The sequence below is a fragment of the Dipodomys ordii genome, unplaced genomic scaffold (assembly GCF_000151885.1).
Source record: "Dipodomys ordii isolate 6190 unplaced genomic scaffold, Dord_2.0 Scaffold98, whole genome shotgun sequence".
In the NCBI taxonomy this organism is placed as follows: domain Eukaryota; kingdom Metazoa; phylum Chordata; class Mammalia; order Rodentia; family Heteromyidae; genus Dipodomys; species Dipodomys ordii.
Genome location: NW_012267314.1, coordinates 3,443,818 through 3,457,785, shown reverse-complemented (window position 1 = coordinate 3,457,785; position 13,968 = coordinate 3,443,818). Strand labels below are relative to the sequence as shown.

At 44.7% G+C, this 13,968-nt stretch overlaps 1 protein-coding gene across 1 annotated transcript in view; it reads right to left on the bottom strand.

The window, feature by feature from the left end:
- The window catches only part of Syne1 (spectrin repeat containing, nuclear envelope 1), a 388,103-nt gene that overhangs the window by 106,511 nt on the left and 267,624 nt on the right, over window positions 1–13,968 (bottom strand). The window contains exons 98-102 of the mRNA XM_013026970.1: window positions 12,189–12,295; window positions 7,269–7,419; window positions 4,757–4,885; window positions 4,424–4,579; window positions 3,411–3,620 (exon numbers count right to left, since the gene is read on the bottom strand). Coding sequence (XP_012882424.1) covers window positions 3,411–3,620; window positions 4,424–4,579; window positions 4,757–4,885; window positions 7,269–7,419; window positions 12,189–12,295 — 753 coding nt within the window. The remainder of the gene's footprint in view (window positions 1–3,410; window positions 3,621–4,423; window positions 4,580–4,756; window positions 4,886–7,268; window positions 7,420–12,188; window positions 12,296–13,968) is intronic.

Genomic DNA, 13,968 nt, shown 5'->3' with positions numbered 1-13,968 from the left:
AGATTCTGTACAATTCCTTACAATGTTAATGTTCTGCAAAAAGTCAGTATACTGATGGTTTAGGAAACAAAAAAGAAAAACCTACACATGATCAGTACAAACACAATGTTTTTTTCCAATATTTTCTTTCAAGCCATTGGTTGATGCTGGGGATAAGAAACACACAGATAAACAGAGCCCAGCTGGAGCAGTGTAGAAAGTTAATTTTTAGGAGAAATCATAGTGACTTAGGAGAAGATACAAAGAAGCAGTGAACAGTTCACTGAGGTGCTAACACGGACTCTTGAAAAATGTGTTACACACAGCATTGCTACATGGTACAAAGGGACCTAAAAACATCAAAGTCACAAGCAAGGCAGGATGCCACCCTCATCTTCTTGGTGTGTTTAAAATAAATGAGTGTACTTGAACCTCACAGCCAAAATGTCAGGTGAAGGACTTTTATCTAAGGTAAAAAAGACTACAAGATGGGTGCTGGTGGCTCACACCTATAATCCTAGCTACTCAGGAGGCTGAGACCTGAGGTGTGCAGTTCAAAAGCCAGCCCCGGCAGGAAAGCCTGCAAGACTCTTAGCTGCAGTTAACAACCACAAAACAGAAATAAGGCTGTGACTCAAGTGGTAGAGCGTCAGCCTTCAGGAAAAGAAAGTCAGTGACAGTGCCCTGTCTCAGAGTTCAAGCCTCGGGACCAGCACCCAAAAAAACACCTAAGAAAACAAACAAATAATCTAAAGAAACAAAAAAAAGCCCAAGAAACAGACTACAGATATTACTGTGATTTGCAAAACACGCTTGTTAAAATAATATGATTCTTCTTTTCCTTCTTGCCTCCTTCCCTCACTTTCTTCTTCCCTTTTCAAAGAATTTGCAAAATTTATGAGAAGCTATCAAAAAATTTGTATTATCTCCCAAAATGACCAAAGACATGTAATTAGATAATACAAATGTTCTTGGAGGGCTGGGATGTAGCTCAGTGGCAAAGCGCTTGCCTAGCAAGCACAACGTCCTGGGTTCGATCCCCAGTACCAAAAAAGAAAAGACAAAAAAAATACAGTTAAAAAAATGTTCTTGAACATCTTTTCTTCATAAACATTCATCTGAATGTTCAATATACTTATATTGAGTTAGATTTGCACCAAAATGACATAGTTATTATTTCAAAGGAAAAATGAGTTGAAACAATATATGTTATAAAAAATCTGAAAATTTCTCAGAAATATTAACCAATAAGCGCCCTCCTTCCTTCCTTCTTCCATCCATTTTTTTTGTTGGCTGCTTATGTGATTTTTCTATGGCATTGAGGATTAAAGTCACTGGCTCTTGCGATGGTAAGAAAGCGCTTTCTCCCTAAGCTACACATTCCCAGTCTCCCCTTGTTCTTTCATTGTTTCTGTTTTGAGATATGATGAGATAGGATCTTACTAAGTTGTTAGAATTGGCTTTGAACTTGTGGTCCTCCTGTTTCAGCCTCCCATGTATCAGGAACTAGAGGTGTGAGCCACTAGGCCTTGCTCTATTTCTTATAAGTCAGCAAACACATATGCAGGGCTGGGCAATCATCAGAGGCTGAAGCTCGGTTCATGACGCCTCTTCTTCAGGATGAGGTCATGAACGCAGTGTACATCAGCAAGGGTGGAAAATTCTGACCCTGATTTTGTGCGGTGCATATGACACGGCAGAAGAAAACACATGTTTAAGTGTGGAGGGGGGTTAAAGAAGCAAAATAATAGGTGAATTATGTAGGCAAAAAAATTAGGATTGGGAATATAGCTCAGCTACAGAGAGTATGCCTACCATGCCAAAGGCCTGGGGTTGAATCCCCAGAGAAGAGAATGAGAAAGAATACATGGAAATGGAACAAATGAAAACAGAGTGCCCAGTGCAATGTGAGGAATAAACACAGTGTATCTGTGCATCCATGTATGATGTATCTAGCTATATCCTATCTATGTATCTACCTACCTATCATCCTTTCCTCTATCACTTACCTAGTATCTATCAATCAACCTATCCTATCTACCTATCATCCATTCATCATCTATCTACCTACCTACCTTTTGCTCCTTTTCTCCTTCTCTCCTGCTTTTCTGACTTTGCAAAGTTAATATTAGAAAAATACATACCTAACAGGGATGTGGTGAAGGCTAAAGACAATGGTGCATCTGAAATTTTGGTGACTGGGCAATAAAACACCTGCTGGGAGTGTGCCGTGGGTTGGTAGAGCACATCTGTAATTTTTTTCTATATAAACTACTGGGAACTAACGGCATGGATCAATTGGTAGAGCACCTAGCACCTAGCATGTGTGAAAAAGCCGAGTCAGAGAACAAGGCCCTGAGTGCATGCCCCGGCACCAACTCTCCCACATAAAAAAGAAAGAAAGGACAAAGAAAGGAAAGGGAAAAGAATAGAAAATAGAAGGCAAGAATACAGACTAGTTAGTGGGAAAGGTGGAGAAATGTGTCCTTCTAGATGGATATCTAGAAAGCTCTATGTTTCTTGGTAAATGCAGCATTTGATACTCCTTAGTGTTTTTTAACTTTTTTACAAAAGAACAATTAAGTCAATCTTCTAGCACCAATGACATATATCTTATAACCCTCTCACTTTTGTTGAAAACAGCATGCATTTAAAACTGAAGTGTGTTCACAGGGCACTTTTTATTAGGAATGAGAATTTTATCAGTGGCCTTTGCATTACTTTCAGTAAGTCATCACCAGAAAGTTTCATAAGCACTCTATTATTTACTTGGCAACTGAATTTTAATATGGCAATCAAAGTTCGTGAGTCTGGAGTCAGAACTGGAAAGTAATATAATACACTTTAACAAAGGCCAGAGTAAGTAGACTGCAATCATCTCAAAGTCTCCTGGGTTCTCAAATATGGGCTACTATTCCTGGCTGGTAACTATAATGAACTGCAAATTTGGCTTTTGTGGGTTGCATTTAAAGTTTTATGTAGCCCATCTTTTACCTGAATGGGTTCCACATTCTTGCCTTTTTCAGAGAGAGGAGGAGTTGGTCCTGGGACTTGAACTCAGGGCCTGGGTGCTATCCCTGAGATTTGGTGCTCAAGGCTAAAGCTCTACCACTTGAGCCACAGCTCTCATTCCCGCTTTTTAGTGGTTAAATGGAGAAAAGATTCTCACCGACTTTCTTGCCTGATCTGGCTTTGAACTGCAATCCTCAGATCGCAGATTCCTGAGAAGCATGGATGACAGGTGTGAGCCACCAGTGCCCACTGACTCTTGCTTTTCTAGAAGCATGACTCCGGTAGTTTCCTAAGCCTTTGGTTAAGTCTACTGGGCTTTCAGCAATGCGGTTACCTCTGGATTCAGTTTCCAAAGCCTTTGCTGATTATTGGCTGTCCGTGGAGAACGTGGAGAGATCCCTCCGCCCTGTCATATTTACCTGGAAATTGAGGATATGCTGCAGTCTCTCCTTCATCTGCTGGCATCGCTGGCTCACCGCCGAGTCCAGCAGCGAGAGCCGGCCGTGGAGGGAGCCCAGGGCGCCTTCGATGACGTCTCGGTTATCACCACTCTCCGGAAACGTTTGTGAAAACAAGTGCTTGTTTTTATCCATCTCTTCCGACATTTCCTTAATGTCTTTGGCAAGAGCCTGGGGTTCCCAGAAGAAAAACCCCATTTCCCGGGTTAGCTCCAGAAATCACTAGGCAAATCAAGTCATTTCCTTAAAGCAAGTTTCCAAAACAAATCTTCCTGCTTTAATAATCAGCACGTCAAGGCAATGAGTACATCTTCGAAGTGTTTCTCCAAGAGATGTCCTCAAGGATGCTAAAACATCAGCAAATGCTAATGGTTTGCCTTGAGACAACTGAGCTTTGTCAATTGCTATTTATAAATTAAAGAATCGATTGGCATGCCGGCACTGGACCGTGAACTCAGGTCCTTACACTCTTGCTTAGCTATTTTCTCACTCCAAGCTGGTGCTCTACCACTTGAGGCACGACTCTTTTTCAGGCTTTTTGCTGGCTAACCAGAGATGAGAATCTCATGGACTTTTCTGCCCATGCTGGCTTCAAACCGTAATCCTCCTATCTCAGCCTCCTGAGTAGCTAGGGTTACAGAGTGAGCCACCAGTGCCTGGCCAATACTTATTTTTAAAGTCTGTCATTTGAGATGGGAGGATTTGGGAGACCCAACAGTTTTATACAAAAAGCTCTCCATTGCTCTCCTCTTCTTACACACACAAAGAAAGCATAAAAACGCAAATCTAAGTAGGACCGAGAGCTTTTTGTAGTTGAGCAATTCTGCTGTGCAGGTACGACTTGGAAATGTACCTTTATGAACTTTAGAGCCGTGGTCTGCTTGGCTTTTTCGTCTTTCACTATGAGTAATATCCCCTTATCCACATTCTCCATGCTTGGAAATCCCTGTGTGAAGGAGAATGGCCACACCTACCTCTTGGGTGAAGAGACAGGTCTCCGTTTCTTGGGGTAAAAGTACCGGAGCGACAAACAAACGCTCTTCCACATCATCCAGCCACGTGGACGTCGCTGACACCCCATCATACAGCTTCTGCTCCAGGCGGATATCCTGCCCCTTTGCCCTGGCCCCCTGCAAAAGACACGCACGGGCTCACACAGACACAGGTATCCAGGGATAACAAGCGCACCATGGTGGTCTGAGACATCAACGGGAAACCCCAGGGCCAGGGGCTTTGCGTCTGACAGGCTGGAATCACGGAACCCAGACCGAGTCAAAGCGAGTCAAGCACAGCCAGCGCATGCTTACCTGGGATGAAACCTCCTCCAAGGCCTGGCTCAGTCCTCCCAGCACTGATGTCACTGTGGCCGGGCCTTGCGTCTGCCCCTCGGCCGGGTGCAGAGGCCCTCCCTGCAGCAGGCGGGGCCGGCTGTACAGCTGCGGGTGACACGGGACATCTTACACGAGCGTTCTGTGTCCTCGGCCCCCGCCCCCCCCCCCGGCCCCGGCACGCTGCAGTGTACCAGTTTCTGTGTACAGCGCCTCACAGGGGAGCTTTGTCGGAAAGGTGTGGAATAGTTCCTGGGCTGGGTTACAGATCAGAAACTGTAGCCACGCAGGTCTCATCTGAAGCCACGCGGGGCATTCTGCCTCGAGGCTTGGAATTTATTGGAAGAAAAAATGGCTCTGAGCAGTGGGGGCCGTTAATTTAGAACTTGATCTTGTTAATTTAGAACTCCCCCAGATTGTGTCTGTTTTTACCCAGATGAGTCCACCTGTATGCAAGAATGCTGGTTTGTAAGTATAAAAAAGGAGGGACTTTGAAGGTAGATGCTGGTGGCTCACACCTGTATTTCTAGCTCCTCAAGAGGCTGAGATCTGAGGATCGCAGTTCGAAGCCAGGCTGGGAAGCAGAGTCTGTGAGATGTAAGACTCCCATCTACATTAAAACTATCAAAAAAAGAAAAAGCTGGAAGGGGAGCTGTGGCTGAAGTGTTAGACTCCAGCCCTGAGAAAGAAAAATTCAGGGACAGTGCCTCGGCCCTGAGTTCAACACCCAGGACTGGCAGAAAGAAAGAAAGAAAGAAAGAAAGAAAGAAAGAAAGAAAGAAAGAAAGAAAGAAAGAAAGAAAGAAAGAAAGAAAGAAAGAAAGAAAGAAGGAAAGAAAGACAGAAGAAGGAAAGAAAGAAAGAAGTAAAGAAAGAGAGAGAAAGAGAAAGAGAGAGAGAGAGAAAGAGAGAGAGAGAGAAAGAAAGAATGGAAGGAAGGAAGAAAGAGAGAAAGAAAGGAAGGAAGGAAGGAAGGAAGGAAGGAAGGAAGGAAGGAGAAAGTTTGAAATCAGACAGATCTGTTCCTCCCTTCCAGTCTGCCTCTTCCCAACCTCTCGGCCCTTAGGTGTTAGCCTATGGGGGAGAACTACAGGGTGAAAATAAAGTCTCAGGGTGTTTGGACGTGTTAATGGCTAGACTTCAATCATGCTCATGAAATAATGCTGCCATTCTGCTCCAAAATTGTGACCGGTGATGGGCTTTGTCCCTTCCCTTCCTTCCATTTTCACACCCAACAGAAGAAAACCACCTACAAGGGCCCACGATACCTAACAGCGTTCACATACAACACGTGTCCTAAGAAGAAGCGTCAGAGTGTTCCCTTTCCAACCCCAGACGCAAGCGAGTCAGGACCACGAAGCCAGCCTCGAGCAAAACAGCCACCATGCAACAACGCTGGTGTGGGAATACAGGAGGAAAGAGAGAGCAAGACAGAGCACTCTTCCTCCGAGGGCCAGCAGCGGGTCACGGGTGGACGGCCAGCTTCACCACTCAGGATGAGGCCTGTGGGTGCTCAGCGCTGAGTGAGCTGGGGGGCGAGCCCTGGGGGCTGTCTAATGTCCCGGACAGAAAGTAGGCAAGAAATAAATCAGCATAAATCTGGACCCCTCAGAAGCAAGAACAGGCCCTGGGTCAAGGCTGCGTCTCCTGCTTACAGTGAGAACGGCAGCTTCCTCCGACCGATGGTAAAGGACCTGAAGTTTCTGTTGATGGTGGTCACTTCTTGGAGCAAGCCTGGATAGACAGAGTCCTGTCCGCCTCCTCTTGATCTCCCCTGACCCCTGGCTTCTGCATCTGGTGGACCAACCACCATTATGCACCCGCCTGTTCCGTCCCCTTGGATTTGTCACACTTGGAGGAATGCAGCCCCCTTCCAGCCCTCACCCCAGCCCAGCTGACCACCGGCATCTGCCTCTCTGACCCTGTGGGTTCCCAGCCTGGGTCTCATTAAGACCTTCTATACTGGACACAGGAAGCAGCCATGAACAGTCAGCTGAGTTGACAACTTAGCTCCAGATCGGGTGAATTCTCTTTGGGCTAGGTGTGTATTCCCTTGACTCTACCTCCAATTTGAATGTTGAAATGGATTATGCTAATACAGAATCAGATATGATCACCCTTGAGGAAATATGTTATCTGGACATTAAATGAGCTTTTACATACAAGTATACAATTATATAGGGAAAGGTGAAACTGGCTCATTCAGAAAAATGTAGAACTGGGCAGGACGGCTCACACCTGTAATCCTAGCACTGAGGAAGCCGAAACGGGAAGACTGTGAGTGCAAGGTCAGCCTGTCTAAAGAAAAGCGAATGAACACGATTTTCAAAAGGAAAGAAAATGAGAAAGCAAACAGGCAGAAGGCATCATGTGCACATGCCCTAGTTTGAACTCAATAATGAAGGGGTAGATGGCTGTCGTTAAATTCTCTGAGCATAAATGTAAAATCTCTAAGATATTCATTGATATATAAAAGAAAACAGTTTGCTACCGCTTGTTCCTGCTCCTGTTCCAGAACATTCTGTAGTAGTTTCTGCTTGGTACTAAATTCTTGATGAAGGCTTTCCCACTTCTTTCTCATCTGGTCTTCTGCCGACGACTTCTCCCCTTCCAACTCCTGGGATAACACATCAGGGTTTTCACTATTAGAAGAATAAATAATCTAAGTTTACAATGTGTGCAAAAGGACGAGACAGATCACTTACTGTGCACTACACCCAGCCTGAAAACTAGGAACAAAATCATCTATTCATTCCTTTCCACATTAGAAGCATACATCAAAATACAAGCGTTGGGAGCAGGAGACGTGGATAAAATTAATCCTGAAGAACATTTTTAAGGGCAACAAATGGATAATAGCTAAATACTAGATAAAAACAATCCCCCACACACTCAGAATTATAGTACAGTATGAATACAGAGGGGAACCCTAGGATAAGAAGCGGATAAATGAACTGGAAATCTTGAACATGTTCTGCAGCTCACTGAGAGCATCTGCCCTGCAGAGAATATTAGGGCATGTAATGAGGGGAGGTTTGCTCTGGCCCACAGAACTCAGGCCTGGTGGGGTCCTCTGCTCTGGGCTGGAGGTTCGAGCCCTAGCACAGGAGAAGAAAAATAGTAAAAAAAAAAAAAATCCCCCACAGGCACACATTGGGTCTGTGACACTGATGTGTTTCTCTTCAGCCAAGCCTCAAAGGTGAGCGTCCACCTGCACTGTGCCCACGGGCCGGCCTGTCCAATGCCAGGCCTTCAGTTAATGAGGACTGGGAATGCTGAGGGTACCAGGAATGATCAGCAAAGCTCAGCACGCATGCCAGCCAAGAGGCCCAGCTACAGAGTCGTATGTTCACACTGGGCCCTCTGTTGAAGTGAAAAAAACAAAAATGAGGAGTCCACACATGCACTATTCCAGAGCTTGCTCTTCTCGAGCTTGTCTCTGGATACAGTCTTTTGAAGGAAAGCCTAGAAATTTCTAGAAGCCCAAGCCCCAGGATTGCTATCTTTTTTTTTTTTTTTTAGCACAGAACTCAGAAAATCTCCCCTATCTGTTGGGGGCATGTAAGGTTATTTTGAACAGTGCTAGTAATAGCCAAAAAGTGATGGAGGGAAAGACGGAGGAAGGGTAGGAGGGAGGGATGGAGGGAAGGAATGGGAAGGAGGGAGGGAGAATCAATTTTTAAAAATAAAACCAGGAAAGATGTAACATCTTTAAGTTTTATATGAAAAACAGCAGCAGCAGCAGCAGCAGCAGCAGATCGATTCAAAGTTAGAACACAGACTTCCATTTCCCCTGGAAACCATTCTCCTTCCCTCTCAATAGCAGTGGATTTCCAGTTGAGTTCCACTGGGCCTTGCACACAGGTGCTTGGTCTTTAACAGTCAATTTGGAATATGTGAAGCCAGTCACAATTGTAGTCTGGGAAAATCAGCTCATAATTAAAAGGCTGAATCTAGTTGGGTGGTTTTTGGGGCACTGTTATTCTCTTATTTTTTTTAATACGCTTTTTCCTTTGGCTCCTCGCTGGCCCTTCATTCATAGCTATTTGTTTCCTTGGTGCTGGGGGGCTTGGAGAGAAGGGTTACAGGAAAATCAACTAAAATCCGCTGGAAGATGCTTTCGCCAGAGGGCGCAGCATGGCCTTGACATGCGTCTTGTGAAGACGGACCGCACTGTGTGGCAGGGCTCTTTGCAAGATCATTTTCGTATTTGAAAAAAAGCAAGTTGTGGTTGTTTGTCTGTCCTCTGGGATCTTTCCAATGCTGAAGGCCAAGAAAAGGAAAGAAAAATAATCAGGACAAGAGTCGTGGCCGATCCTGCGGCTTGTGCCCGGGGCCTGGATGGAGGACATGTGTGCATTGGCCTTGTATAGAGAGGAGACTCACAGGATACAGGAAAGGAGGAGAAGGGAGCAAGAGGAAATCCACCGAGTGTAAGCAAAGACAAATCTTCCTCAGTCAACACGGAAGAAATGGAGTGACCATTGACACATATTTATCAACTATTTTAATCTTGGTGGACAAGAGAGATGTGTGTGAGAGAGTGTGTGTGTGTGTGAGTGTGTGTGTGTGCTATTTCTGGGACTTGAATTCAATGTTTGGGCACTGTTTCTGAGTTTTTTTGCTCAAGGTTAGAGCTCTAACAGTTGAGCCGCATCTCTACTTCTGGCTTTTTTGTGTGTGGCTAACTAGAGATAAGAGTTGCCCTGACTTTCCTGACCAGGCTGGCTTTCAACAGTGATCCTCAGATGTCAGCTCCTGAGTAGCTAGGATTACGGGTGTGAGCCAACAGTGCTCAGTAATACAGACATTTTGACGCCTTAACATTTTAACACAATTTTTGCATTTTTAGGGTTATTTAAGTGAAAAGCTAAGGAAATATTTGCTACCCATATTCTATAATATCTACAAGTACATAAAACATAAGATTTATATGAGATAAACACTGATGTCCTATGATGTCAGCATTGATGAAACTATCAAAGAAATACTTTAAATCCCCACACTTCATTCTTCAAAGCTAATTTGATCATGACAGTGTTTCGGTTCTTATGCTGCACAGAAAATGCATGTACTTCATTTCACATTTCCAACTCTGGCCTGGTTGCTCTACCTAAGGTTTTTGTTGTTGTTGCTGCTGTTTGTATGTTTTTTGCTCAAGGCTAGCAATATACCACTGCTCCTGAGCCACAGCTCCACATCCAGCATTTTTTGTGATTAATTGGAAGTAAGAGTCTCTGGAATTTCCTGCCTGGGCTGGCTTCAAATCATGATCCTCAGATCTCAGCCTCCTGAGTAGCTAGGATTCTAGGCATGAGCTACAGAACCCACTAACATTATACATTTTTTTTTGGTTAAGACTATGCATAACATTTTTCTTCTATTTTTTCCTGCCTTTTCAATTATTTGGCATTATAAATTTTACTTTCTACCAAACTTTAAAAAAAGAAGACAACTTATCTTCCTAACACACATTCCTGGGGGAGGAAAAAATTCATAATTGGGGAACAGAGCCAAAGTTATTTGCAGACAGAACTACCAAACTACAGTTCTGGATTGGACAGGAACATGGATGTTTCACTGAACTTCTTTTTATAAAAAAATGTATTAGATTTTTAAAAGAAAATTTCCTATAAACCCTCTCAGGTGATAACATTTTCATAACAAATTTTGGCTGAACTGGGATTTGAACTCCACACTTGCTAGTCTAGCGCTCTGCCACTTGAGCCACACCCCCTGCTCTTTTGGATTTCTTTTTTTCTTTTCAAGAGACTCCGTTTTTCCCCTGATTCAATCTGGACACACTGTGACCCCATTCACACTGTGTGTGGGGCTGGCAGGTTGACCACGCGTGACCCCCATTTACACTCCCTAGTTTTTGATGGCTGAGGTTCATTCTCATGAACTTTCGCCCGGGCAGGCCCCAAAGCACAGTTCTCCACTTCTCAGCCTCACGAGGAGCAGCCAGGGTGACAGGTATGAGCACCAGGGCTCATCCAAACTCAGCTTTTCATGCGTCACACTTTGGAAACGGTAGTCATCCCTTAGTATTCACGGTCTACACAGGTGCCGTGGATACCCGGATCCCAGCAACAGACCGGGAGGGAAGACACAGATGTACTGACTCCTGCATTTCCTTAACTTGCAGACTAAAATCTTCAACTTGGAAATTCCTCAATTTCCTTAGTTCTTCTTTTAACATTTTATTTTTTTCTTGAAGATTTTTCAAGTCTTCACTCCAAACCACGTCTTCAAGCTCAAGACTTTTGCATGTAGAAATTATGGAACTAGACCCATCTTGGGCTAATTACCCTCTCTAACCCATTCTGGAAGAGGCTGCGTATGGTCAACAGAGATTATGGGGAAGCATGAAAACAGAACAATGCAGCCTGGTAAAGTTGTATCTGGATGGGATAAGAGGAGTGAAAGGACATGATGAGAGGGATATTGATGGGAATACATTGTAAACCTGAATGGACATGTCATAATACAACCCCCACTTGCATTGTTAATGTATGCTAATTACAAAGATTGACCTAACAAGAAAAGTCAAGCTAAGCATAGTAGTGCATATCCAAACTACTTGGGATGTGGAAATAGGAAGATTGTGAGTTCGAGAGCAGACTGAGCAAAGTTAGCAATCTCAAATATAAGATAAAATCTTGGGACTGGGAGCTGGGGTGGGTAGCTTGAGTGGTAGAACACTTGTTAAATCGTGAGGCTGTAGGTTCAATCCCCAGAAGTACAAAGGAGAGGAGCAGGGAAGAAGAGTCAAGATATTGAGCAGTCTCAGCCATTTGCTTTTTAGAATGCCAAGGAAGATCTGCTCTTGAGAGGGAAATGTTCTACAGTTAGAAATAATCACTCCATTAAAAACCATCCTGAGCCGGGCGCTGGGGGCTCACGCCTGTAATCTTAGAGTGTGAGGAGGCTGAGATCTAAGGATCACGGTTCAAAGCCAACTCAGGCAGGAAAGTCTGTGAGATTCTTGTCTCTACTTAATCACAGTAAAATCCAGAAGTGGTGCTGTAGCTCAAGTGGTAGAGCATTAGCCTTGGGCCAAAGTAGCTCACGGACAGTGCCCAGAGTTCAAGCCCTAGAACGGGGGGAGGGGGTGGGAGGGAGGGGGGAGGGATCCTGAATCCAATTTCATAATAAATTTACTATTTACTATTTGACTCAGGACACAAACCCTGAGCATAGTGGGACACTCATTAGCCATTACTGTCAGGGATGCTCACACCATACAAAAGAAACAGAAAGGCTTAGCAGGTGGTGATGTTCAAGATCCTGAAATGAAAGCAAAACTTGCAGGTGTTTGAAATAATGAAGCTTCTGGTATGATGTTCCCATTTCTTCCCCTGCAGGGAAACACCAGGGGAAGAGGGCAGTCAGGGGTTTGGGAACATACCCCGGACCACCTGGAGCCTCTGCCGAGTGCTGGGTGCGGATCTCCTCCCCACGGCTGGCCACGGAGCGGAGGAGGCTCTTCTGGGCTGCTAACTCTTCTTCCAACTCCTGTTCCAGGCAAAAGACAGACACAAACAACACCATCAGCCTCTCTGGACACAGGCCGCCCTTCTGAGATCACTGTTTGCAATTGACTGTTGACAACCACACTTCTCTAGCTAGAAAATTCTCAGGGAGCTTTGGCCATAAGGCTTCTAAATGTTCTCATTTTGTAAAAACCATGTGCTGCTGGCAAATCCTCCACATTTCCTTCCAAACTTAAGCTGGAACCTTATCAGCTTTGATAAAGGTTAGCAGCCCCAGAAAGAAGAAATCTGCTAGGCAACGGCGCCCTCCAGTGGTAGCAAGTGCACTTTCATCTTGCAGAACTGATTTTTTTTTTTTTTTTGGTCGGTCGTGGGGCCTGAACTCTGGGCCTGGGCGCTGTCCCTCAGCTCTTCAGCTCAAGGCTAGCACTCTACCACTTGAACGACAGTGCCACTTCTAGCTTTTTTCTTTTTGCTTATGTGGTGCTGAGGAATCGAACCCAGGGCCTCAGGCATGCAAGGCAAGCGCTCTACCACTGAGCCACCTTCCCAGGCCCTTGCAGAAGTAATAAACGTGTTGAGCTGCCTGGGATCAAAATCCTGCACTCACATCACACACCTGACCAGCAAAGGATTTGGCTTTACTTTTCCAGTTGTAGTAAAGGATTTTTCTCCTGGAAAAATATTTTCTTCTCTCTTTTAAAAAATACAATATAGGGGCTGGGAAGGTGGCTCCGTGGTAGAGTGCTTGCCTTGCATGCATGAGGCCCTGGGTTCGATTCCTCAGCACCACATAAACAGAAAAAAAAAGCAGGAAGTGGCTCTGTGGCTCAAGTGGTAGAGTGCTAGCCTTGAGCTGAAGAGCTGAGGGACAGCGCCCAGGCCCAGAGTTCAGGCCCCACGACCAGACCCCCCCCAAAAAAAACCCAAAATAATAAAAAAATACAATATAGGGCTGGGAAGGTGGCTCAGTGGTAGAGCGCTTGCCTTGCATGCATGAAGCCCTAGGTTCCATTCCTTAGCACCACATAAGCAGAAAAAGCCAGAAGTGGCTGTGGCTCAAGTGGTAGAGCACTAGCCTTGAGCTGAAGAGCTGAGAGATGGTGCCCAGGCCCCGAGTTCAGGCCCCATGACTGGCAAAAAAAAAAAACAAAATGAAATAAAAATACAAGGTGTGTGTGTGTGTGTGTGTGTGTGTGTGTGTGTGTGTGTACACCAATTCTAACTCAGGCTTGAGTGTTATTCCTGAGCTTCTCTGTTTGTGGCTGGTCACTCTACCACTTAAGCCATGCCTTCATTGCTGGCTTTTTCTGGTAAACTGGAGATAAGAGTTTGGTAAATTGGAGATAAGATTTTCTGGGACTTTCCTGCCCAGGCTGGCTTCACACTGTGATCCTCAGATCTCAGCCTCCTGAGTAGCTAGGATTGCAGGTATAGTGTGAGCCACTTGGAGCCCAGCTAACACAATATTTTCTCATATACCTTTTATACAAAGTTAAAATATCAAGGAAAATCAGTCACCTTGATCCAAACTCCATTTTTTTCCCACTAGACAAGTTTCCAATCCTCTTTTGTGGTGGTATTTACCCAAAAGTAAAACCAAATTGGATTTCTTTGGGGAAATAATAAGCCCAGTCAAGCTTCTCCCAATTTGAAGAGGCTTTCCTGAGATTGTGATTGTAAAAAAATAGATTC